This window comes from Haemaphysalis longicornis, unplaced genomic scaffold, assembly GCF_048455015.1.
Source record: "Haemaphysalis longicornis isolate Haplotype H1 unplaced genomic scaffold, Haemaphysalis longicornis Haplotype H1 scaffold_4, whole genome shotgun sequence".
NCBI lineage: Eukaryota > Metazoa > Arthropoda > Arachnida > Ixodida > Ixodidae > Haemaphysalis > Haemaphysalis longicornis.
The window spans coordinates 97,480,953-97,505,870 of record NW_027526361.1 but is presented as its reverse complement, the minus strand read 5'-3'; the positions used below and the strand labels follow the sequence as shown (position 1 = coordinate 97,505,870).

Here is a 24,918-nt window from a genome sequence, read left to right as displayed (position 1 = left end):
AACGTGTTGTGGCTTAGTTTCAACTGAGCGAGCGAATTGCGACGACCCGTCGGCGGCCGGCGGACTAAACGCTGGGCCGACTGACTGTCGGAAGGCCGGCGAGCCGTGTAGTAGCGCAGCCCATTGCCAGATCATCTCCTTCTGACGTCAAACGAAAACGCTGCAGAAAATAGGCGAGGGTGCAGAGAGGAGGGCAGTATTTTCGAATTGATTTTTCTACTATATAAATTCGTGTAAACGCGCTCAGAGTGGTCGAAACATGGCCTATGGACTCGGGACTATACAATTTGCGCTAGTAATTCCGCAATGCTTACAAATAACTTCAGTGTCCCTTTAACAGAGCTCTGTATATGACGATAAAAATCCATAAATTGGCCAAATGAAACGTGCGAAAGTGAGCTCTAAAACAAGTTATGGTTTTACTAAAGAAGCGTTTTATTGTAATATTTTCCCTATGGGCTGCCGTCAAATTCTTGATTCCATTCTCCCGTATGTGGCATGCACATGAAAAAAGTTTCTCCCGGGGTGACTTTCCAATGGGACAAGTAGTACAAATGTGTTTTGGATTACTTTTATTTTCATTTTTTCCCCTTTTCCCATTCTCCCCCATCTCCTTCAGGGTCTTATGACCTCCTCCAATAAACAGCCAATCAATCAATCAATCAATCGCTCGGAAGTGAAGTAACTTTTACGTATTTGTAATTTCACAAGTTCCTTTCTATACTTCTTTATTTGTTTCTGTTTCATTTCTAAAATTTTCCTTCTGCCAGTTATCTCCACGCTGTGATAACAATGGCAAGAATGAAGTTGGCCAGAAATACTTTTTTTTTTGCACATTTAGTGCGTTACACGGTTATTGCTATGGGGTACTTGCCCAAGAATGCTTACGCGTAAAAACATTGTCGGGGTGTCGCTTTAGTACTATTTTTGGCTTGTACCCGCCGCTCTGGCTCAGTGGCTAAGGCGTTGTGCGGCTGAGCCCAAAGATGCGGGTTCGATACCCACTGTGCTGGCCGCGTTTCAGGTTGATGTGAAAATCCAGAACACCCGTGTGTTGAGATTTTGGCGCACGTTAAAGATTCCCGGGTGGTAAAAATTAATACGGAGCCCTCCACTACGGCGTGCTTCATAGCTAAGTTGTAGCTTCGGCGAGGTAAATCCCACAATCAATCAATAAATACTTCGACGCGTTTCTCCTTTTAACTAGAGTATAGGCCTTAGAATATACGCTGCTTTACAGTCCGGCCAAAGTTTGGCATGCACTGGTGTTCAGGTGAGGATGAAAATTATCAGGTTAACAAACCCACGGGTTGACTGCACTTTACATTTCTCATTAGGGCGTAGTTTTATCGCTGGTTAGAGAACTTCTTGCACAATACTTTGCTTTCCTGTGTTTTTTGGCCTGAAAAAGTTGCTTTTCAGGAATGGTAAGTGAAAACAATGCGTCGTCTGCTCGCACGCCACTGCTCGCCATACTCGCATTAAGGGGGCGAGCTCACGAAAAAAACGTTCACACTACTGCTTACACTTTTTAAAGCCTGCAGTAATTTATTCAGGACAGAAATTGTAAGAAAACAGAAATTTATTTTAAAAATTGGATAATGGAAAGCACCGTGAGTAAAGTGAGGGGGCGCTGCATTCGACCGGTGTGCTTTACTCCCCATGGCTGTCATCCTTTAGTTATGGTACGAGGGCCAAGAACGGCAGAACAAATAACTTTTTCATGGGCCATAACACAACCCATATATACATCATTTTAGGATATGCCATACTCGTTTAATACATATTTTAAACACAAACCTGACTATTGAGGACCAGGTAACGTACTTTTTGGCGCTCTTTGGTCTGAGATACCCTTGCGCCAATAAACACAAACATACATACAAGGATGCAGCAAACGTGTGCCTATCCCGTGTGTGAAACCTCCGGCTCGAATGTAGGCCTGACAACGGAGCCGAATCGGGTTATATCGCATACGTATACTGGGTTATACGGAGCCAGGCTGCTCACCATCCTTGCGAAATGAACGCTAGTCGGTCACTAAAAGCGCAGTCTGAATTGGTCGCTGACTCTTTCAGTTCCTTTAGTGTACTATGCCGTGCACTATGAAAAGCAGTATACCTCGTAGCAACGTGAAAAGTGATTGCGAAATGATTCCATCCTAACATTCATCACTGTAAATAACGTCAGGCGGACGTACGTGTCGTCCCCCGTTGGAGTGATGGACACCTGTTTCGTCACCTGCGGTACTTGTTGTCTTAGTGGGCGCACCCTACCACGCGCGATGATTGTGCTGAATAATTAATTACTACGTTTCTTTCGCCTGCGCTCATCGGTGGGCGCGATGGCGAATGCAATCTCCGTTCATGAACACGTGACATGACGCGCAATGCGGGGGTTCGCAATCCGTCAGGAACGGCTGCGTGAACCGCTCTAGTGCCGAGAGCCGCTGTCATCTCATTGCTGTTCCATTTAGACCGGCGGGCACCACGAAGACACGGACGTGAAGCTGGAGGACGAGCTTGTGGCCAGGCTACCGGCCGACCCCCTGCAGTCGCCCTCTGTCCTGTCTCCCTTCGTGATAGTCCGCCGGCTGTACAGGGCCTACGGATACCTCGAGACCAAGCAGGTGCTGCAGGCAAGTGTCGTGCCCCAAACCTCTGCATTCAGGACTGCTTAATTGTTTTAGTTCCAAGACTCTCTCCGTCGTACCACGGCTGTGGCTGCGCCACTTCGACAACCAGAGACGAGCCGATATTAGTGTTTTCTTAGGGTGCTTCACCCAAGAGAAAGCCTGCTATTTATATTGCCTTCCGCTAGCTGATTCGGTTGGTTATGTAAGAACACGACATGATGTATCCTAGTATTTGAGGGCTCGGGCTGTCGGCGTCGCATGTCGTCGACGTTTCATGTCGTCGTAATATCTGTAGTCACGGTACTAAAACACCGGGACACTCATTTTCCAACGCTGGCCCTAGAACGTTACATCTCCGGGGGAAAAACGCGCAGTAAAAGAACAAACCGCGACACTCGTTGTCCATGCCTCGGGCTAGAACGCGTCGTGCTGCAAAGTACTAGACTTAAAGCAAAGCTGTATACTTCTCTCTCCCCCCCCCCCCCCCCCTTTACACAACGGTTTCTTCTTCGTTGGCAAAAACGCCAAGGCGGCAGGAATACACGTATGCACTGCATGCGTCACTCCCGAATTTCACGTTAGTGGTGTTGGTCCGGGATTTTTATATATTCATAATAATGTATGTTAGGTGATCTTATTACACTCCATCATGATGACGCTATGGTGTTTCCTATATGGTTTAGTGCAACAGATAATGGCTGCTGGAGCCACGTTCAACTTTTCGCTTTAATGCACCACCTGTGCTGCTGCCAAGGGCAGTTTGTCAAGTGTTACATTACGGCAATGGGAAAGATGGTGGCGAATCGCTTCCAGCATAAAATTAAGCGTTGTAACTAACACCAGGTAGGAACGGGAACTGGAGGATGTTTCAATAAGAGGGCGCGGGGGCACAGCTGGACAGTTGCAAATAATGCTGGTGGCCACCTTTCTGAGCACTGCAAAAGATGCAAGTGCAGACCCCTTCTAGATTGTACCACGTTTTCGAGGAGGGCAAGCGGAAAGCTTGAGCGGGAAATTCTTGAAGCTCATTTTATCAGACAGGCAGGGCATACCTGTGTTAGTACTCCGTCCATATCGCTGTCAGGCTTTTTATATGCGTGACGAGCTTTGACGTCATGATGTTCTTGATTAATTGATTGTAGGTTGATTGATTGTGGGGTTTAACGCGCCGACGCAACGCAGGCGATGAGGTGCGCCGTAGTGGAGGGCTCCGGATTAATTTTGACCACCTGGGGATCTTTAACGTGCGCCGAAATCTCGCACACACGGGCGTTTTTGCTTTTCGCCTCCATCAGAAAAGCGGCCGCCGCGGCCGGGAATCGAACCCGCGACCTCGTGCTCAGGTCACGATGTTCTTAGTATTTTTCTGCGTACAGAAGCAGCGTCTTTCTTCAATAAAATTTAGTTGGAAGTTGGGTACTGTGTTGTATGTACGTGTTTTTTCTTCGTCCCTGTTTTAGCGCCGAGTGATTTTTACCCAGGTAGACCTAATCGTCTTCTCCGTTACATCCGCCTGCGGTGTCGTACCTCTCCTGTACTCTTAAATACAGGACACTACATTTACACGCGACAATGATCTCCTCAAGACTGTCAAAGTACCGCCGCTTTGTTTCATTGAGTGGCAGCCGTAGTTCGTGGTCACTGCCAACATCTATATGCCTCTACCGAGAATTTGTAGCAACGTTACATCGTTACAGATGCAGATATATGCACGACAATATTTAAGCAACCAGCGTTAGTTGGCACGCAAGCACTTTTGAAAGGGCCAGGTTTCGAGTGGACCGTTGAAAAAGGGGGAGAGAAGGCGAGCGCGCGCCAAAACCTTGCATCTGGTTTTAGTTTAGGAATGTCTTCCAAGGGGCCATGTAGACAAAGTACAAGTTTGTTTTATACGATAGATTTCGTGTTTTGTGGTTGCCCAGCGGTTTTCCGGCAGAAAACATGTCGTATTCACATAGAAATATATCCATTGAGGTTAAAATCTTCATTTTCCCTCCAAATGGTGTGTTTTCGTGACCTCTAGCTGCCATGAAGTCATGATGGAGGGTATTCAAACCAAGTTCCAGTGCGTCATTAGGCTCTGCAGCCTTGCTTTCCCTCAGTCCTCCCAGATGGCGCTTCCATAGTCAGCCGCGAACCGTTGTCCTCCGTTGCTTTGAATTTCACCGTATTTGCTCCGGGATTGATTTTGTTACGGTAGAACGTAATCGTTTCGTGAAACATTGGGTATGCTCGACAAACAAGGTCACGTAAGACAACGTCGCTGACGCCAATCGGCCAGTGTCGTGAAAGACAACTCCAAAGCTGTGGGCTGCTGTACAGCTAAGAAAGCAACCCGCCGCGGTGGCTCAGTGGCTAAGGCGTTGCGCTGCTGAGCACGAGGTCGCGGGTTCGATTCCCGGCCGCGGCGGCCGCTTTTCTGATGGAGGCGAAAAGCAAAAACGCCCGTGTGTACGAGATTTCGGTGCACGATAAAGATCCCCAGGTGGTCAAAATTAATCCGGAGCCCTCCAGTACGGCGCGCCTCATCGCCTGCGCTGCGTCGGCGCGTTAAACCCTACAATCAATCAATCAATCAATCAATCAATCAAACAGCTAAGAAAGCAAAGTGCGCCCAGTACCAACAGAAGTGCGCATCGGTACTTGTACGTTTGCGTCTATTTTCGTAACTCTCATTGTTTACCTCACCATTCTTACTGCTGTAAGATGAATATGCATTACATTTAAGCGCAAATGGCTCCTTCGGCCAGCTTATATGCCTGCCTATTTTTCGTTTTCTTTCGCCGGCCTCTGCTAATCGAACAGGTGGGCATATGACATCATAGGTTCTATTACGCAAAATGAGCTAGTGGGTCGCATGGTCATTCCCATTTTTCCTAATTATATCTCATTTGAGCGAAGTGTGCTTTAAAAGTGGTGTCACTGTGATTCTAACGAGGCCATCTTTCGAATGAACCAAACTTGTATTTTGCTGCATGGCCCCTTTAATGCTCGTTTTCAAGACACACAAGCCCTTAAGTGGGAATGTATGCAAGCGACATGAGGTAATGCCTGCTGAGAATATGTCTTGGTTACGCATATCGGCATGAACATGTCAGTCTACGCCAGACCTTTGCCTCTTTTCACGAGTCTTTTATAACGTAGGGTCTGAGCTTCACGGTGCGCTCGGGCGAGTGCTTCGGCCTGCTGGGCGTGAACGGCGCTGGCAAGACGACGACGTTTCGAATTCTGACGGGGCAAATTCTGCCGCACGGGGGCGACGCTTATGTCGCTGGTTTCTCCGTCCTGAACAACCGTCCACAGGTGAGAGGCTTGTTTTAAAGCGAAGGTTTATACAGGTGGGTGAAAGGAAATTCCCGCTGTCTTCCCGCTCAACCCAATAAGCATGCGTGAAAAAATGTGCAGGAATTCAGAGAATGGTCTAAGAATGCGTAGCATTCTTATGCGGCTGATCTATACTCGTGGACAGCTTTCTGGGGTGATGCTGTCAAGGCTACAGAGCCGAATTCTGTTTCGCTGCGCAGCTGAGGTAATTCAACAAAAATAACTTGGTGGGAGTAGCCCAAGCAATTCGAAAACATATAGTTCTTATTTTGTAACCTTGAATTGGTAACACCACTAAATTACAAGCGAGAATATGGTTGCGGCGTTAGCCACTGGCGTAGCCCAGGTTCTCTTAAGAAAAAAACATGGCGTCCTCGTCGACGGCCGCTTTCTTGCCCTCCGGTAGGTCTCCACTTCATTCGCCGGAAAAGACATTCAAGAAGCTTCAGAACCGAAACCCGTCAAAGTAAATGAAGCAAGGGGTCTGCAATGTGTACTCCCGAGTAAGGCTGACGCAACCAGGACTCTCCGTCGCTTCCGCAATTCGTTCAGTTAGGCAGCCTGTTGGCGTAACTGAGCGTACTGTCGCAGGGCTCAAAGCGTAGCTTCTGAGTGGTACACTGAAGTCCCCAAAGCATAAAAGGGCTTTGTTTGGCGACTTAAACACCACCAAAGTTTGGGAGTGACAAAAGTGCAACAGTTCGCGCTGCTGAGCACGAGGTCGCGGGTTCAATTCTCGGCCGCGGCGGTCGCTTTTCTGGTGGAGGCGAAAAGCAAAAACGCCCGTGTGTACGAGATTTCGGGGCACGTTAAAGATCCCCAGTTGGTCAAAACTAATTTGGAGCCCTCCACTACGGCGCGCCCCGTTACCTGCGTTGCGTCGGCGCATTATACCCTACAATAAATCAAATCAAAGTGCAGCGGTACGATAGTTTCACCCTTCAAAGCACTCAACGCGAAACCCGTGGGACTTGACTTCGGGCCATTGTGTGTGCGTTCTGCTTTTTCCGTATACCGCGTCCGCGCTATTTAAGCACCCTACACACGTCCATTGGGCTGCCCAGTTTTCAGTCCCAGAAGAGTGTACAAAATTCGCGTCATTTCGGGATGATACACAGTTGGACGGTATCGTGCATGATATGATTTATTAGGTCAGTCCGAGTTCTCCAGTCAAAGCGTTGCTTGTGCTGAGAAACAAATGAAGCGTATGGAAGGACACGCCAATGTGCCTGCATGCTCGGTGATCGTGCTTCTGCGCACTCAACTACGGAGCTCATGCGAAGAAATGAGATGTAGCAAATGCCTATCTGTCACAGCGAAACTGAAACAAACCAATTTATGGGGAACTGCTTCGGCTCAGTAACACACAGGTAACTCCCCCCCCCTGTCTTTGTCTCCATTGCCACAGAAAGTTGTTCCCGAGTATAGTGTGAGTTCTTTACACAAAAATTTGGCTACGAGTAGCCAAAGGAGTTAGGTTATTTTAGTGCTTTCATGTTTATTTTCGACGATGATGTAAATTTAAAACATAGAGATTTAGTGTCTTTACTTTGCCAATTATGTGCTTTTCCGCTGATGGAAGGCGTTTTGCTGGGTTGGATCGTTCTTGCTATTTTTTTATTCGCATCTTGAACATTTTTCTACAGCATTTCTTCGTTTAGGTTTCTCTTTTTAGAGGAGGTACCGGGAAGACCAATGATTCGATGGAAGGGCGATATAACAAATTTCAGAAGCAAAGAATGGACTAGAGCTGCGAGGGACGCGCTTGATTGGAGGTCGATGGGAGAGGCCTTCGTCCGGCACTGGACCTGGTGGGCCGTTGATGATCATAATGATGTATGAGATGCATACTTTTGATTTCTTCAGATAATTTTTGTGATTTTTTCTATTTGTATTATTTTCGGTTTTTCAAACCTTTGTTCTATCAATTATCTCCATTTACATTATTAAAGAATAATCATTTTAATTCCTCAAGGTCTGAATTTTTGCGGGAAAGCAAGGCGTTACAGAGTTTGCTCATTATCGCTATTTCTGTCTTGCTCAGGTTAATCACAACGGTCCCAACTCTTTACTTAATGCTGCAGAATTTCTTTACATTCCCTGCCGTAATTTTGCACCGGGATCCAGATCAGCTTCTGGGGAGGGGTCGCTTCTAGTGTTCCACGCACTCGGTGTTTCGATACTGTGGCGCTATCGTGTCTTGCGCGCCGCAAAACCATGTCCTTAGGAGGTGGTTGCGGCTCATGCAAAGAGAAAGCGTGATGAGGTCTTTCTTTTCTTCAATGCCTCCCTTACCTTTCCAAAATTCCGTGAGCGCCAAAACTTATCGGTGGGATTTGAAAATTTTGGGTTCTTTTCCCCACATCACTGAATGGCTTGCTAATTTGCACCGATGACAGGTTTTACAGCGAAGCTGTTCATGACTATGGTCCAGCAGATTATTTCCCGCAACAGAGCGATGTTGGCATCCATCTCACGCGGGCGTACCGCCACCTTACGGCGCCCGCTCAATACTCCTGTATCGTAAAACTGTGCGCCACACCTTCAGTGCATGAAAAAAAAAGTAACACAAGGTCATAAGGCCTTCATATTCTGATATAAGACTGCTTATATTGTCAGTGGAAAGATGTTTCAACATAAATGCATTTGTGTTCAAAAGTGAAGCCTACTTTGATGGGATCGAGCTAAGCTTGCGCGCTGTAAGCTTGTTTTTGCACATCACGTTTTGCACGGTAGAGCATGACCATCTACGGAGGAAGTATGATTACCGAAAAGCGCTCTAGTTCTTGTGTTATCGAAAGTATGCAGGAACAAACCATGCGAAAATTAGCCGACGAGACGACTGTACCATTACTTCAGGTGTCACTTTTTTGTCTTGATTAATTAGTTCGGAGTGTAGTTGTGACGTTACAGAATTACTGCATGCGGCCAAACCATCTACAGATGGAGTGCGGTTACGGAAAACGGCTGTAACTGTTCTTTTACCAGTACTATATGGAAAGAAATTATACGGCAATTACCCGATAAGACGACCGTAACATTACGCACCACATATTCGCTGGTCATCCTCCTTCACAGAGTGGAAGTGCCTAAATTTTTTTGCTGCGGGGGTTTGAAGGGGATCCCTGCAGCATTTACCCCCGATTACTTGGAGTGTATTTTGCGGTAAAGTTTATGTCCCAGCAATCTCCTCCCTTAAGAATTATGAAAATCCGTTCACTATCACTGAAACTACGCGCTATGAGAAATCGCGCATAATTGTTCCCTCTTAACTCGACCGCGGACAAACCGCGGACAACGCGGCAAAAGCTGCGCGCCCTCTCCCGGAGAGGGGGGTGGTTCGCGGCGTTCTCTTCGGCTGCCTTCGGTATATCGCAGGCCGGGGAGTTTACTTGTTTCCTCCGCAACGTGGAGGGGTCTATTTCAGGTCCGGTGCCACAAAAAAGCAGGCATGGCTGCCAGCTCACAAGAGCGCGCTCAGGCTGGTAGGGCGTTTTTGAAGCAGTAAACGTTTGTTGTCGAGTGGTCTCGTTGAAAAGGGAGTTTTGAGTTCGTCACTCAAACTCCGCGCACACTCAAAACCCAAAAGAAACTCGAAACTGTGCGCCGAGGTTAAGGCAGGGAGACGTTGGCACACAGTGCCGACGACGGTGGATCGTCACAGGAAATAAGCCGCGAAGTTGACCAGCGGCCGCCAATAGAACAGCATGGCCTCACTGACGTCGTTTAGGCCATGCCAGGGGTGCATAATGAGGAAAATTGAAGAGAGCGCGCTTGGTTTTTCCACGTCTTTCACAGCGATTTGCGTGCCCACCGCTTTACGTGCACGTCTAATGTTTGGCTCAGGTGTAACCTGGCAGTGTAATCTAAACGGCGCGCAGGTTTTCTTGCACTGCTCAGTGTTGCAGGGTCCCTTTAAATTTGAACGGCCACACGCAATTAGACAGCTCGTTCTGGGAAATTTATTTTTTGGTCAACAGCAGAAAAATCTCTGGTGTCCATTTGTGGACAGATTCAGATAGGGTAACGCGTGGCAACCGGAGGAGAACGATAGCGGGAGAGCAGTAGGGTAGAGGTGGAGAGCACGTCAGCAAGCGAAAGCGTGGGGTAGCGTGAGCGCGCGTGACATCACCACGAAGAGGCCGCTGGAGGAGCCGCACCGACCAGAGTTGGCAATGGGCCAGCTCAGCAGTTAGCCCATGTGCTTCGGTTATCGGCAAGTCCGGACACATAACTCCTGGTAGCGGCTGCGTTTGGGTTGTTTGTGCGGTATAGTTACGAGGGAGAGCCAAAATCTTCCCATCGACTTTGTCCTCGTTTATTTTGTTGTTACGTGGTGCGGTACTACTACAAAATTTTGATGCTAATTTCTCGACTGGTCTTATTCATTGCAGCTAGACTATGGCCACCAAAGAGGAACAACCAGCATTGCTCTACCTTTTTTGTCGGAAGGTGTATTGTGGGGCTGCAATCCATCAGAGTTTCGGCCCAATACGGGAATACTGTCTTGCTGCAATGGAGTGTCTACGAATGAACTTAAAAGCACAAAATATGGCTACAACTGATGACAATATCAAGCGTACACGTGGCATGGTTCTCTTAGACGGGCGTCTGGTAATTGATGAAGTCGCACACCGTCTGCAAATTATTCATGGTTCTGCCCACGCAATCGTCCACAATACACTTCGGTTTCATAAAGCACGACCGCAAAAAAAAAAAAAAGAAAACGGGATCACTATTCCTTGTTCCTCTTCGTGCAAGCTTTTTATGGAGCGGCCATAATGTAGCTGCAATAAAAGGAAGATAAATGGAGGAATTATGGTCGAAATTCTGTATCAGGACCACAACAGCATAGAAATAAAATAAGTAAGGACTACGGTCTGTAGGAACGGCGTAAGAAGAGTTATGTAAACGTTGCGGACAATTTTGGCTCACCCTCCCAAATGTAACAATTAGCGCCACCGCTAAAATGATTCGTACGACTGAGCTTGCACAAAGGCGTTGAATAAAAAAATTCCGAGAATATGCGAAGAATACGTGTAGCCCAAAAAGATGAGAAAAGCCAGTTCCCCTTGGTTACGCCTTTGCTGAAAGATGCGTTTCAAATCTTCAGTCAGCCCCCGTTTGATCATTCCAAGTTAAATGGGAACTCGAAAGAGGGGTAACAGTAGGAGGGGATAATCTGATAATCTGAATATTGCCGCGTGGCAACAATAAATAACTCGTATTTTTTTGGTGTCTGCAAGTCGTGGTTATTGCTGTCTTAGAATTATTGTTAGCAATGGAGCACTCCAAATTCCGGTTGGTGAAAGCACAACCATGCAAATCGCGCTGTCATCGTAACGGCCAATTATCCAAATTATCCATACCACAAAAGCCTTCTTTTTTTCGTGTGGTTCCTCGGGACCTAATAAAATTTGTGGTGCAGCCTAAGTTCAATTTATGACGTGACCAGTTTTACTCCGAACAGCTGCCCTCCTTTTAGGGGGTTTTGTGGTTTAGGTTAGCCTTCTTGGAAGACCTCCCCCTGAATGTGGCAGGCTTCCGGTGAGGTTCCGACGGCTGAATTCGTTTACGCGGAACCTCCTCTGTCTGGAGGAGCCTATATTTTAAGTAGGCTTCCTCCGGCCGGAGGATGGCGGTTAAGAATGGGCGCATCGTTGCCGATCGATCGCTATTGGTTTCCCCTTTTTAGCGGGGTGATGACATGTCATCTTACCAAAAAGGACTAATATAAATACGTTTTATACTCTTGGTTTTTGAGTAGCGCTGCTTAGGGCTGGCACAAAAAGCTTATTAGGCACAAAATACTTTTTTTTTTTCTGTTACAGGTAGTAACTGTCCTAGGCAATATTCCCCACTCTGCTTTTCGTCCACCAGCATTCTAACCTTCTTTTTGTCGCCTCGACAGCCTTGAAGTTAACTTCCTCTGTGCTACCCTTAAATCCTAGGGCTTCTGGAAGCCGAATGTTTCCCTCATGTAGATTTGGGTGGATACCCTCCCATTCTAACACTATGTCCTCCATAGTTTCTGTTTCTTTTCCGCAGACGACGCATACCCCATCATTTTGTGAATACTTCCACACAAAGCTCTTAGTCGCCGGGATTTTTTCTTGGCAGAGCCGTCTGTTACTGCGCGCAGTTCTGGTTAAGGCCGCTTTCTTCTGGTACTTTTTTCGTTTTTTTTTTTTGGGGTGATCCTTCGCGCTCCTTCTGGTTGCGTGCGTAGCCGTCCTAGCGCGAATGTCTCGCGACGCATGTTGTAGGTGCGATACGTGGCGGAAATCGTTAAGGGGAAATGCAACGCCAGCGAATAGATTCATCGCCTGGGGACGATTGATCCTCTAGTTACGCCTTTTGCATTGTTCGTGCAGGTTCATCACTACATGGGCTACTGTCCTCAACGGGATGGCCTGCTGGATATGATGACCGGCATCGAAACGCTCGTGCTTTACGGGCGCCTTAGGGGTGTTCCCATGACGCGTGAATACTTGGATGTGTTGATCGACATCTTCCGCCTGGAGGATATTGCGGACCAACTCGTCGGCACCTACAGGTTCGCATTTGAGGAGGGGCTGTGCTCAGTGCGACAGCAAATTTCGCGTTCTATTAGAATTATGTGACATGAACACATCCGCGCAAGCTTGTCTACTGTAAAGAGTTACTGGAGGAAAGAATATACAATGTTTTCACTCCTCCTTGAGAAACAGACTACAGCGACATGAAAACAGATATCACCGTCAGACGCTATTGTGAACCATTTCGATTGGTTTGAGTCTAGCTTTTATAGTGATTTCTAGAAAAGGCAGGTGTTCAGGCGAAAATCTGCGAAGTTGACCTGGCAGTCAGAAATACAGAGTAAGCTCAATGAAGTGCTATGAAAACAAATGAGAAGACAGGCAACAGTAATGGGTTCATCAATTGTGAACAATATTTGTAGGAAACTACGATGATCACGAAACATCGTTAACCCTGATTCAATACCATACATTCACGCTGCATGTGTGGCATAGAACGGTTCTAGACGCTACACATTCATGTTATCTACAGAATAGAAACGCTGATTGCACGTATCATCTCAAGGATGATGGGATCATATCGGCCATACAAGAACGAAAATTCCATCATCTCAGAGGCATAGTATGTTAGGCATTGGTTTGCTCCTAAAACAACTCCAAAGGTCTTAAATTCACCATCAAGAGTATCGGCTCATAGATGGTGAGAATACACAACTTAGTTCTTGCTTACTTTTCGGGTAGTGCACGGGAAGGATTTCAGTTTTGGTTTGTTTATCGCTGCGCAACATGAGTCGTTGCTGCAGATACTGCTGACGGTAAATCACATTTTCTGTGTAAACATGAGTTAAATAAATGACTAGCTCAATCAATCGTTATTTGGCATCATCAGTACAGATACTGGGGACACCGAAATACCCCCAAAAAAGAATGGCTTATAGGTGTCTGTGCCCCCGCATATTTATTGTAATATATATACACATCAACATGGCATATTATCAAAACATGGCATGTAATATACACACATAACATGCTTATGAATTGTGGACGCTGTTGGTAAAGCTCGGGGCCTTCCGTGAAGCCTTAAACGAATTCAGAAGCAAGGTATTTTGGTAATTTGCGTTGGTGAAAACTATCTCAACATTTTACATAGTTTGTGGATACCCCGTGCGGTAGCCGTTGCTTTTCCTGTTGTTGTGGTTCGTTGCGTTGACCAATGGGGCCCAGGAGTTGCCGTAGTGTGCCGTCTCCCGTCTGTAATCTTTGTGGTGACCACTGCTTTGCCCTACAGGGGCTCTGTAATGAGTTCTTCCGAGCCCACGTTGATGAATATTAGAGAGTAGATAAAAGTCCTCGGCACGCTGGCACGTCGGCAATTGTAATACTAGCACGGGCGAATGCTGACAGGGGGGCGCGTACTTCCGGAGTACGCCTTATGTGAATCAGCCGCAGAATCTATAAATCAGACCGCTATGTTCGGCGCATTGCGACGAAGAGCGTTCTACATAGACGTTCCAAGCCTGCGAGGAAGCCGCTTTGTTCGCCATCCGCAATTTCAGTTGATTCTGATTGAATCAAACGCTGCCCCAATCCCTTGCGCGTGCAGTGCGGGCAGTCGGCGCAAGCTGTCGCTGTGCGTGTCCATAATCGGCCTCCCCAAGCTTCTGCTTCTCGACGAGCCGTACACGAGCATCGGTGTCACGGCGCGCCAGTCCATCGTCCGCTACATCAGCGCCGTGCAGCGGGCATCCAAGATCGCCATCCTGCTGAGCTCGCACAGGTGGGGCGGCAGCGAATTCCCTAGTGATGTATATATCCAGGCTTTTGCTGACGACGTAACCTTAGTCAAAAATTTGTCGCGGATCTGCTGACTTCGTTGCAAATGCAGTTTCAAGATGATAGCCTTATGACGCCCCTGCTACGTAAATTCATTCAAGTTTACCGCGTCCCACTGCTCCACTATGACGCCTTCTCAATGCGTGGTCCACGCGCCATCTTGTGGAGCGTTTATTTAACAACTTGGAATGCCGCCAGGAACTATAGTGGCGCTGGTGACAACAGGTGTCGGCATGATTTGTTTCTACAGTGGGTGTAGTATTTCATTTGCTATCGCAAAAATCAAGCATCCATGTATTTTTTAATAAAGGAACAGTGCAAATATCACTTATGTAATAAGGTTGGGCTTTAGATCTCCGTAATGTTTTGTTTTTATTCAACATTGTTGACAAGTATGAACACTGCCGCCAGATCTAGAAGCTTAGGAATGGTTGTAGGTATATAAACGACTTGTTCCACGACTGTTTCACGTTGGCCGGCGACTGAACCGAAGGACACATAGACAAACCAAAATTTTTGGGTTCAAGTAGCCCGAAGAAAGAATATCGTCTTTAATAAAAGGCAACTGCAGAGGTAACATTGAACAAAAGCAATCCACGCGCTCAAAATAGTAGAAAACTGAAGAATAGACAAAGAACTCACGTTTAACACATCAAAATCTACTGTGATAGGTGACGGGTACATTAAAAGCCCTCCCATTATCAAACTCGACAAAAAAAAATGGCCGCGTATCTGCTTCTTCCCTTACAAATGTCGACAAAATACGATAGTCTTTGTAGATATTTGCACGTAAATGCCTCTCTTGGCTTTCCCGCTCACCTCTCATGTTTTTCCTGTTCCGTCGCGCTCCTGCCAAGGTAAACAAACTAAAGGTTTTGTCATGTCAATTTAAATTTACCGCGTTCTACTGCTACAGGCCGGCTTCCTCGATGCCAGCGCTGCAGTACGGCGGAGACGCGCCTTAATCGAGGCGTCCTACTTCAACGTTTATAGAACCACGTTGCCCTACTCCACGTGCGTCCCAAGTAGAACGTGGAAATTATCTAGGGGAAGGTTTTGTTGCTGTTGCCGTGTGATTTCTTAAATGCCCCTAGGATCGCGAACAACAGCAGGGGGTGGTTTTCTGCAGGAGATGTAGAATATCATTTGCTGTCGCAAAAAACCAAGCATTCATGTATTTTTAATAAAGGAACGCTGCAAATATCACTTATGTATTGATGTTCTGCCTTATGTTGGCGTAATGTTGTGTTCTTGTTCAGCAATGTTCACAAGTATGAACATTGACACCGGACTTAGACATTTAGATTTGGATGTGAGTATATACGACTATTGCGGAGATTTTGTTTCACTTTGGCCGGGCATCTATATAGACGTCATCTATATAGTGGGATGTCATAGCCTAGAGTGATGCCTTTTATCAGATGGCACTTTTTCACCTTTACCATAATGAGGACGACGTTTTTTATAAATGCGTTCCTTTCGATTCAGTTTCGCGCTATACGTTCACAACAGGTCGCTCAGAAGCAAAAAAGCCTTCCCGAACTTTGGCTTCGTTGGGGGCGTACACACAAACAAAACGGGTGAGCTCTTCGTCTACGACAGCGTCAACGAGTGAGAAACGGCCCTCTTCCCGCAGCTCGCAGTTGATAATAACTGCTCCTGTTTACCTAAGTAGAATGGTCGTCCCGCCAGCGCTGCTTTGAGTTCACGTGTGGAAACACCAGTAGCCATGGCCAAAACAGCGTGCAAAATTTTGGGCGTCATCGGCAGTGGAAATTTTGGTTTCCTAGAGGAAGGCCACATGAATGTTCTGGTCAGTCAATACATCGAAAAGACAGCGTCTCCGTTATGCGGAGACAAGGCTGACTACATTTATGGAAGCTAATTTTTTGTATTTGTTTAGAAAAGACCATCGCTGGCTGGGGGAAGGGGGCTCACCCTTCTTAACTACGGCCGCCGCCGCTGTTGATACTTGGAGTAGCACCGTATTTTTGGCCTGTCTGCTTCCGAAGGGTGCGCCGACCTCGATGTGGTCTCGCGGGTTCGGCGTGGCTCTGTACGGCTTGATGTTTGCGAGCGATGCATTCTCTTCCGGCGTCCTTCGTTTTTTCGTTGATGTGTTCCTCACTCTTCCCCTGTGTGGTCTTTGTGGATTCCGAGGGGATGGCCCCGTCTTCACATCTCGCGGGAAGGGCGGGTTGTTGAACCCCTCCAGCTGTCACTCTCCGTCGGTGCCTCCTCCGACGTTGGCTCGTGATCCCCGCCGTTGCACGATGGCACAGGAGAAAGGATGCTTGGTGCCTGGGTGTCCGTGGTGGGGGGTGGTTCGGCCGTCCGACTCCTTTCGACTGTCGAAGGGGAGGAGGTAAGGGGGTTCGAAAGGGCTCCTCCGTGCTCGAGGAACTTGGGGGTGGCGCCGATGGCCGCCATTTCTTCTGCGTCCATGTCTCTGGTGGCCTCGTCCTGGCTACATAGGACTGCGTGCACTCTGCCTGTGCATGCCCAAAGGAACAAGCGTGGCACCACGGTGTCGTTTACACAGTCTTCGGATATGTACGATTTGGCGGCCACGCAGGCACATGGGTGGTCGGCCAGGGACATCGATCAGAATTGGGCTCCCGCTGATCAGGGTTTGATGCCACACAACGTCCAAGGTGTTCGGCGCTCTGGGGATGATGCGCATCACCCTTTTGTGGTGCTGGGCATGTGCTCTATGTCGCGGCGTCGCCACCCTTTTTGGACGATGCGCAGTACTCGGCCGTAGCGCGCGAACTGCCTCGTGAGAAGTTCGACCGGGGCTTGGACGGAATCCAATGGATATTGACCTCCTGTTCCTGTAGGTTGTGGTTATAAGGCACCGCCTACCTTTTCACTTAATCTCCGCGTGCGATGTCAGCTGGTACATTTCTTTTGCAGTCCTGAAAGTCACCATCCACTCGTAGTTGAACTGGAACGGACCCAGGTTGATCATGGTTCTCAGGTCAGTCACGGGAGATATTGCGTCGACGATGTCATCGAAGCGGCACGGTCTGGCCGAGGGGTCAACCTGCAGGAAAACAGCGTTTTTTCTGATTTCCTTGGTCGGAAGCGTCGGCAGCAAGGTCCGATATGCTGCCATGGCAACCGGCGCGGAGGAAGATTTATTGGGAAACCGGTCCGGCGCGGACGCGCCGCCCTAGTGCCTCTCGGGAACTCCCCGGGCGTATGCCGTTTAACGGCGAGAGCTGAGGAGCCACTGGAGAAGCTATAATCGCATTCCGGGTAAACACTATTTGCTATGAATTAGTAGCACGGGCGTTGGCTTTGGACTTGGCCGCGGGTTCCAGCGAGTGGTATCGCGGTCCACTTTGGAGGACATGTGAAAGCCTGCGGAGGAAATGATCCGGGCCTGCCAGTCATGGAAAACGTTCAGCGGCAAGTTCGGAAATAAATGTGAGGTGCAACAGCCGGTTCTCAAACAAAGGGAGAGGGGCCGTAAGCTCTGCTGTTTCTCCAGCCTTGCACCACTAGTGCAAGCTGCGCCAATTTTTTTCTTCCCGCTGCCATACATTGGAACAGAAAAATCCTTGTGCAACGCGGGCACAACTACCAACAGACGTAAATGTACAGGTACTAGAATGCCGTGTATCGAAATTGGAACAGAAAAATCCTTGTGCAACGAGGGCACAACTACCAACAGACGTAAATGTACAGGTACTAGAATGCCGTGTATCGAAATTGGAACAGAAAAATCCTTGTGCAACGAGGGCACAACTACCAACAGACGTAAATGTACAGGTACTAGAATGCCGTGTATCGAAATTGGAACAGAAAAATCCTTGTGCAACGAGGGCACAACTACCAACAGACGTAAATGTACAGGTACTAGAATGCCGTGTATCGAAATTGGAACAGAAAAATCCTTGTGCAACGAGGGCACAACTACCAACAGACGTAAATGTACAGGTACTAGAATGCCGTGTATCGAAACTTATTTCACACGAACCTGTTGCAAGATTTCTTAGTTTCATGTTGAAGTCCACTCAAATTTCGCTGCAGCGGACCGAGTACGATGTAGGTGTGGTATGCCTGTCTCGATGGGTCAATTCTTCTCCCATTTTTATTTTTCCTTTGTTTTCAATGTTTGGGGCGCTCTTTCATTGGTATTTCATCTCAAGGTCCGTAGAGGTAAGGCGTACTGCTGTTTGGCTTTGTCGTAAATTTATTTTTCTAAGACACGCCAGCGTTAACTTGTGTTGTTCATGAACATGGTTTTGAGGTGTTTTCGGAAACACGAGTAATTATACTTTCGGGCACTGAAATGCGCAGCGGCGCTTGAATAAACACTGGGTAGAGGGCGCAAGAATGATGTAATGTGGACATTAACTTTATTAAGTATAAGTAAATTACGGTAGAACGTAGTAAGAACGCAAACGTGCCACACACGAACTAGTTGCCTCTAGTTCTGACCGTCTTCTGCCATCCAGAGATTATTCCGTGGCTTGTGAATTGGCGCTTCGGAAACATAGCTACAGTTTGACCGCACGCTTGCGTTGTCACAGCCGGCATTTGCGCATGTGTACTTGCTCGCAGCCTTTCGGACGTGGAGTTCCAGTGTAACCGCATCGCCATTCTCGGCGGTGGCCGGCTCCAGTGCCTGGGCTCGCTGGCGCACCTGAAGGAGAAGTTCGGCCAGGGCTACACAATAACCGTGAAGACGTACCCGGACAAGAAGCAGGACACATACTACCTGCGTGAAGTGGCCCAGGCAGTGGCCTCCCAGTTCCCGAAAGCGGATCTCGTCTACCATTACGAGGTACGCAGGCTTCGCCTTGTCCCATCCCACGCGACCACCGGACTATATCTATATGCTAACGTGGACCCCGCCACCGGGCCGTGATAGCAGACTTACCTACCCTCCCGATTTTAATCAGGGGGCGAATTTCCAAATAAAGAATGGTGAGCCGCTGAACTCCGCAAAGGTGACTGACCACCGAAAATTTTTAGCACACGATGCAGAGGTGACGCAGAATTTGGGTGAAATGCATGAGCAAATTTTGTTTCTCGGCCGTTGACGGTGCTCATCCCTCAGAAAGACACATGCATATACGCACACATAGTCATTTTCACTCTACTACTAATAAAATGGTAGTGATACTCAAAATGAATTTCCAAGAGACGAGACCTTGAGGTTACAGTCGTGTTTTGATCTTCCAAATGTGCCTATCATTACCCGATATACTAGAGACGCATATAGAGCAGATGCATTAAGAGCCAGGTGGCGACCGGTGCGCGACCTGGCGGGCATGTCTTGGGGTCGGCGGGGCGGGAAGACGGCGCCGCAGTCCAACGCTGTTGCTCCGTGCCGTTCGTGGAAATCGGGTGTCTCAGCGGAATCGAAAATTGGTGAATGTCGTTCTGTATGTCAGCAGCGGGAAGTTTAACAATGTTTTAAGGAGGACGTTCAAAGCGCACGAGAGCGGTCAGGTTTGCCCCCAATTCCGTTTCCAACCCGCGAAGTCGGCATGCCCGCGCGCTTTGTCCTGACGGGGGTTGCCTGTGAGCCTACGTTTCACCGCGAACGCTGGACGCACGCCTTTTTATGACGATTAATTTTATTAATTGCCTTTATTTGGGGATATACAGAAGCTGCTCGTCCGGGCGTCATAACGTCGTTCTTGGCTGCACCAACAATCAGCGTAAGCGCGAAGTGCTCATATCAGAAACCTGCGATGTGCACCACGACAAAAGAAGTGTCTGTTTGTGCGGAGTCTATTCGCTTCCGAAATTTCCTCCGTCCTTTGAGTGCCACTGTGATGGGGTCGTCGTACTGAAGCGGAAAGACTTCGAACCTAGCAAATTTGCGAGAGTAAGTACAGTCGTACGCTGCTTTTGTAAGCGCTTTTTATTCACCCTCATGCTCAATCCGTATCACACGTTTCTGTGATTTGGGGGTATTCTCTGTTCATCTAATCGACGGGAAGCCTACAAAAATCAACCCGTCAACTATGCTGCAGCTTGGGTACGCGAAAAAGGCGCGCCGAAAGCGAAATAGTAGTGTGGTCGCATCGCGGTGGCGGAGCTCGCCCGGTCGTGTCGGGAAATTGCCGTCTGCAGTTCCCACCCGCCATTGAAATGCAGAAGTTCTTTTGAGCAAGGAAGCGGCCCTGAAATCTTGGTGTACCTAACTCGTTGTCTCTGTTTTGGTAGCAAGAAATAGTGTTATGCGGCGACAAATATTCTTAAAACACATTGCCGCAAACCATGCATTGGACTTGCTTATTTCGGTTTTTGCTTTTTCCGCCCGGCTGCACCGAGGCTGTTATCTGTGCCCCGAGTGAAGCGCACGTTCCATTCCTTCTTTCTGATGCCGCACGGATTAGCTCATTTGATAGGGTGAATGTTTCACCCTAACGGCACTAGCTAAGAATAGTCTTTTAAATGCGGAGTACCTTAGGACCGCACAATCTCCGTCCGCGTCCGTGCGCACAGAATTTACAATCGCAAAAAATCACACGGGCACCGGCAGGATTCGAGCATGTGTCTGGTAGACCAGACAGAGTTAGTGTTAGTCTTCTTACCCATTGGGCTACGACCCTGAGTTAGTACCCATGATTCAAACGGCTTACTCCCTCACCTGTGACGGTGCGGAGTACCTTAGGACCTCACAATGTCCGTCCGTGTCCATCCGTGCGCACACCACCAAAAAGCTAAATTCGATTTACCCGTGAGTTGCAGTTTTAGTTAGGGAATAATCAAGGTGCAACTAACTCACGGCTCAAATCGAATGACGGTCGGGGCGCAAATCGGATGACACACGGGGCGCAACTTGGATGTCATTTCGAGTCCCCGTACTCCGCACCCTCGCCATCATCCACGGAGTGGAGATGCTGCCTTTTTATCTACAGTGTTCTCGATGTAATTTGACGGTTTGAGAAACATGTGCACCCGCGCCGGAAGATAAATGCACGCAGAGCAGACGGCGCGGCAATCGATTCGCCGACACTCGCCTGCGGACGTCTCTTTGTTGACTGCCGCTTCGCCGCCTGCGTGTTTCTTGAGTTGTTAGGGGAGCACAAGTTCGCTCCATTAAACTTGTTTTTCCTTCAATACAACTGGGTCATCTTTGGCTTCGGGACAAAATTTTACTTTTATGAGCGTGTAGTCTACGACCTGCACAGATAAACGGAATATATCAGGGACTGGTTTAAGAACCAACTCACGTTCGCGTACCGGCAGCAGAAGGCCATGCTTAGAAATTTTTCTACCGCGCGATCGGAGGCATTCGCTGAATGTGCGAACCAACTAACTTCTGAGCGTACGTAGGAGGCGTTCGGAGGAGACATATTTGCCGCTGCATAACAGTATTTCCGGCTATCAGCACGGTGGCAACGTAGTACGTACACCAAGATTTCACGGCCCCTTGCTTGCTTGCCAAAATTACTTTTGTGTGTCAGTGGCGGGTGGGAACCGCGAACGATTTCCCGAAATGACCGTGCGTGCTCCGCCACCACGACGCTACCATTTCGCTTTTTGGCTCGCCTTTTTCGCGTACCCGAGCTGCCGCATAGGTGTTGGTTTGATTTTTTTCTGGCTTCCTGTGGATGAAATGAACAGAGAATACTTCCAGAGCACAGAAATGTACGATAAGAATTGAGGATCAGAGTGAGTAAAGTGCGCTTCCAAAAGTAGCGTATGACCGTACTTACTCTCGCAAATTTGCTAGGTTCGAAGTCTTTTCGATTCAGCTCGACGATTCGTTACCGCGGGGGCACTCAAGGGACGCATGAAATTTGGGCAGCGAATAGACTCTGCACATGCAGACAATTCTTTTGCCGTGGGTAACCGTGTAGCGTACTGTGCCGTGGGTAACCGTGTAGTAACCGTGGGTAGCGTAAGGTATACACTGGCCGAGGTTGAGCAGTTTCGCGTGTGCCGTGAAGGGCCGTTCTGCGCAAGCGCAAGGGACATTGGATTGGCTTGGCTTGGCTTGGATCGGATTGGATTTGGACTGGATTGGATTTGGATTGGATTTAAATTGGTTGGATTAAAGTGGATTGTGTTGGATTGTGTTGCGTCATAGCCTCGGCAGACGCATTGGCGCCGGCGCGTGCCCAGGTGTGCGCCTCGATTGCGCAGTAGCCAAGTCTAACGCTGCACCGGAGCCGCTTGATAGCCGTTTCGCGTGGCTCATGAAGAGCCGTGCTGAGCATGCGCGAGGAGCAGTGACTGGACAGGACTGGACTAGACTGGACTGAATTAGACTTAATTAGACTGAATTGGACCGGTCTGAACTGGACTGAACAGGATTGGACTGGATTGCTGAACCTTAGCTCGCGCTACGTATATCCTGGCATAGCAGAGCTAAGTCACTACTAATTGTTTAAAATGATCCAGGCCGGCCAGTCATAAAGAGCATTCAGCGGAAAGTTGGGAAATCCATGGCAGGTGCAACAGCCGGGTCTCCCACGAAGGGAGAGGGGCCGCCAGATCTGCTGTTTCTCTAGCAGCCTTGCACCACCAGTGCAAGCTGCGCTCATTTTTTTTTTGTTCTCTGACATCGAACATAACATGAAACCTTAGGCATATAGGTTTCGATGAAAACACTTCACAAGGGTAAATACAGGTTTATGCTATTTGTGAGGGGTTTTTGTAGAGTCGTTCCATAGGCTGTGGCGAACACGTTATGCCGGTGGGTGGCTAAGAAAGTGTCTCTTCTACCATTTTCTTCACTCACGGTGTTGGAACGAAAATAGACCTGATATTTGCGCAAAACTTTCTCCTAGTGCCAGCCGCATGTCGGCCTTCTTGTGACGCTGATGTCAAAGTGCACCACGTGGACTTTCCTTTTTGAAAACAACGCTCCACACAGCGGCTTTAGACCCGCTGGATTACGTTGCGCCTGACATCTTAACTCCGTTTCAATGGGCTACATGGAGCTGTAACGGCCAAGGTGCGGTTAGCGGCTTATTCTTCTCACCCTTAAACCCTCTGGCTCCTCAAACCTCCGTGTTTCTCTCATTTCGTATGCGAGAGGCACGACATCCGTTTCGAACTTATGAATGGCCGGAACCTTTGGGTGGCCAGGCTTCAAGATATTCTTATAGACAAAAGGAAAAAAAACCCTCTTTTAGGCTAGGTATAGCCATGTTTTACAACTGTGTAATAGTTTTTCTAACATAAATTTTCATACAAATGGGTGCACCACCGTGGCTATGTTTCGAACCTCAGCGTACTACACGTATTACCGATGAAGGTGTCCTTATTTTTTGACGCCGCTCCATTGTGGTCATAATGTTTTGCCGGCCTGTGATCTAGTTGTAGGCGCAGTGGGGGTGTGCGGACGATTGATTTATATGGCGGGAAGCGGTGAGCGAGGGGGTGGTCGACGCTGAAAAGAAAAAGGAAGGTCTGGAAAGAAGTGTTAAAATAAAAAAAAATCAAATAAAAAATAACAACTTCCAAATGCAGAAGGAGTGCTTTTCTTAACTTTGATTGCTCAGTTCATATCAACTGTTTCTTTTTTTCAAGGGTTCTTGTGGGCCAACATGTCCAACTCATGAGTAGTGGGAGATCAGATGTCGTGGCCGCGTATTGTCAATTTGTGCAACACGTACGGTATACCTATGTGTGACAGCAAAATATTTATCGTAACGTTGTTTAATGATGTACGGGGTAGACGGCTTCGTCCGTTCCCATCCCATTTGAGCGCGAAATTTAAGTGAGGGCCTGCGGATAGCTGTTGCTAGCTGTTGGCAGCTGGATAACGTTGGCTCGGTGGTGACTGGTCACTAAACTTGAATGCGTGGTCTCGACGTCTCACCGCAGGGTCTTCTCGAGTTCCGCATGAGCCGGGTGCGACTGCTGTGGAGCGAGATGTTCTCGCGCATGGCGCGCATCAAGAAGCGCTTCAAGCTGCAAGACTTCTTCATTACCGACACCTCGCTCGCGCAGATTTTCCTCAGCGTGACGCGCAAAGAAGCCAGTGAGGCTGCAGTCGCAGCTGTCTCCGCCCACGCCGACGCTCCGCACGCGGTTGTGCCGGCCTAGCTCGGGATATAGGCCATGGATTGGTGGCCGGTACAATCAAGGCCGAACAAACTATTACGTGTTTTATTACAGTTCCGTGTAAAGAAAGAAAATATGAAACTGTACCAGGATTTATTTGCTGGCTCAACTTCAGAATATCCGAATTCCTTAAAGGTAAAACCCCAAATAAAGGAGTAGTCATCCTAAACGCGTACAATGGCGTGCTACTTTAACACGTGGTTTGAAGCAGCTGAAAGTACGGACGTACAACTACCGCTCATACAGATTCTTGGAGACGTCTTTTATTGCTGGAGGCAGAACGTGCCGAAATCAAGCTCTGTCCAAAATGATTCTCAAACGTCAAATTTGGAATTGGTTAACCATGTAATGTTTTATGGCAACGCAGGCAGCGAGTAATCATCAGAAAGTATTGCTTATAGTTCTGGAACGTTGGAATGCATCGCGGTATCTTTGAACTACTCCGTGAGAAATGAACTTGACATTTTAACGCGAAGATTCGGATACCTCAATAATGGCGTCGTTGGTCGCGTAAACCGCCTTACAGGGAAGCCAACTTTCCGACCGCGTGATTCTGACAGT

At 48.1% G+C, this 24,918-nt stretch overlaps 1 protein-coding gene across 1 annotated transcript in view; it reads left to right on the top strand.

Moving 5' to 3' along the window:
• The window catches only part of LOC144179134 (phospholipid-transporting ATPase ABCA3-like), a 56,916-nt gene extending 32,419 nt beyond the window's left edge, over positions 1-24,497 (top strand). Inside the window, exons 12-17 of the mRNA XM_077707363.1 lie at positions 2,477-2,638; positions 5,780-5,938; positions 12,334-12,515; positions 14,081-14,254; positions 18,883-19,105; positions 24,118-24,497. Of these exons, the coding sequence (XP_077563489.1) occupies positions 2,477-2,638; positions 5,780-5,938; positions 12,334-12,515; positions 14,081-14,254; positions 18,883-19,105; positions 24,118-24,339 (1,122 nt within the window). The 3' untranslated portion in view covers positions 24,340-24,497. The remainder of the gene's footprint in view (positions 1-2,476; positions 2,639-5,779; positions 5,939-12,333; positions 12,516-14,080; positions 14,255-18,882; positions 19,106-24,117) is intronic.
• The last annotated feature ends 421 nt before the right edge of the window (positions 24,498-24,918 follow it).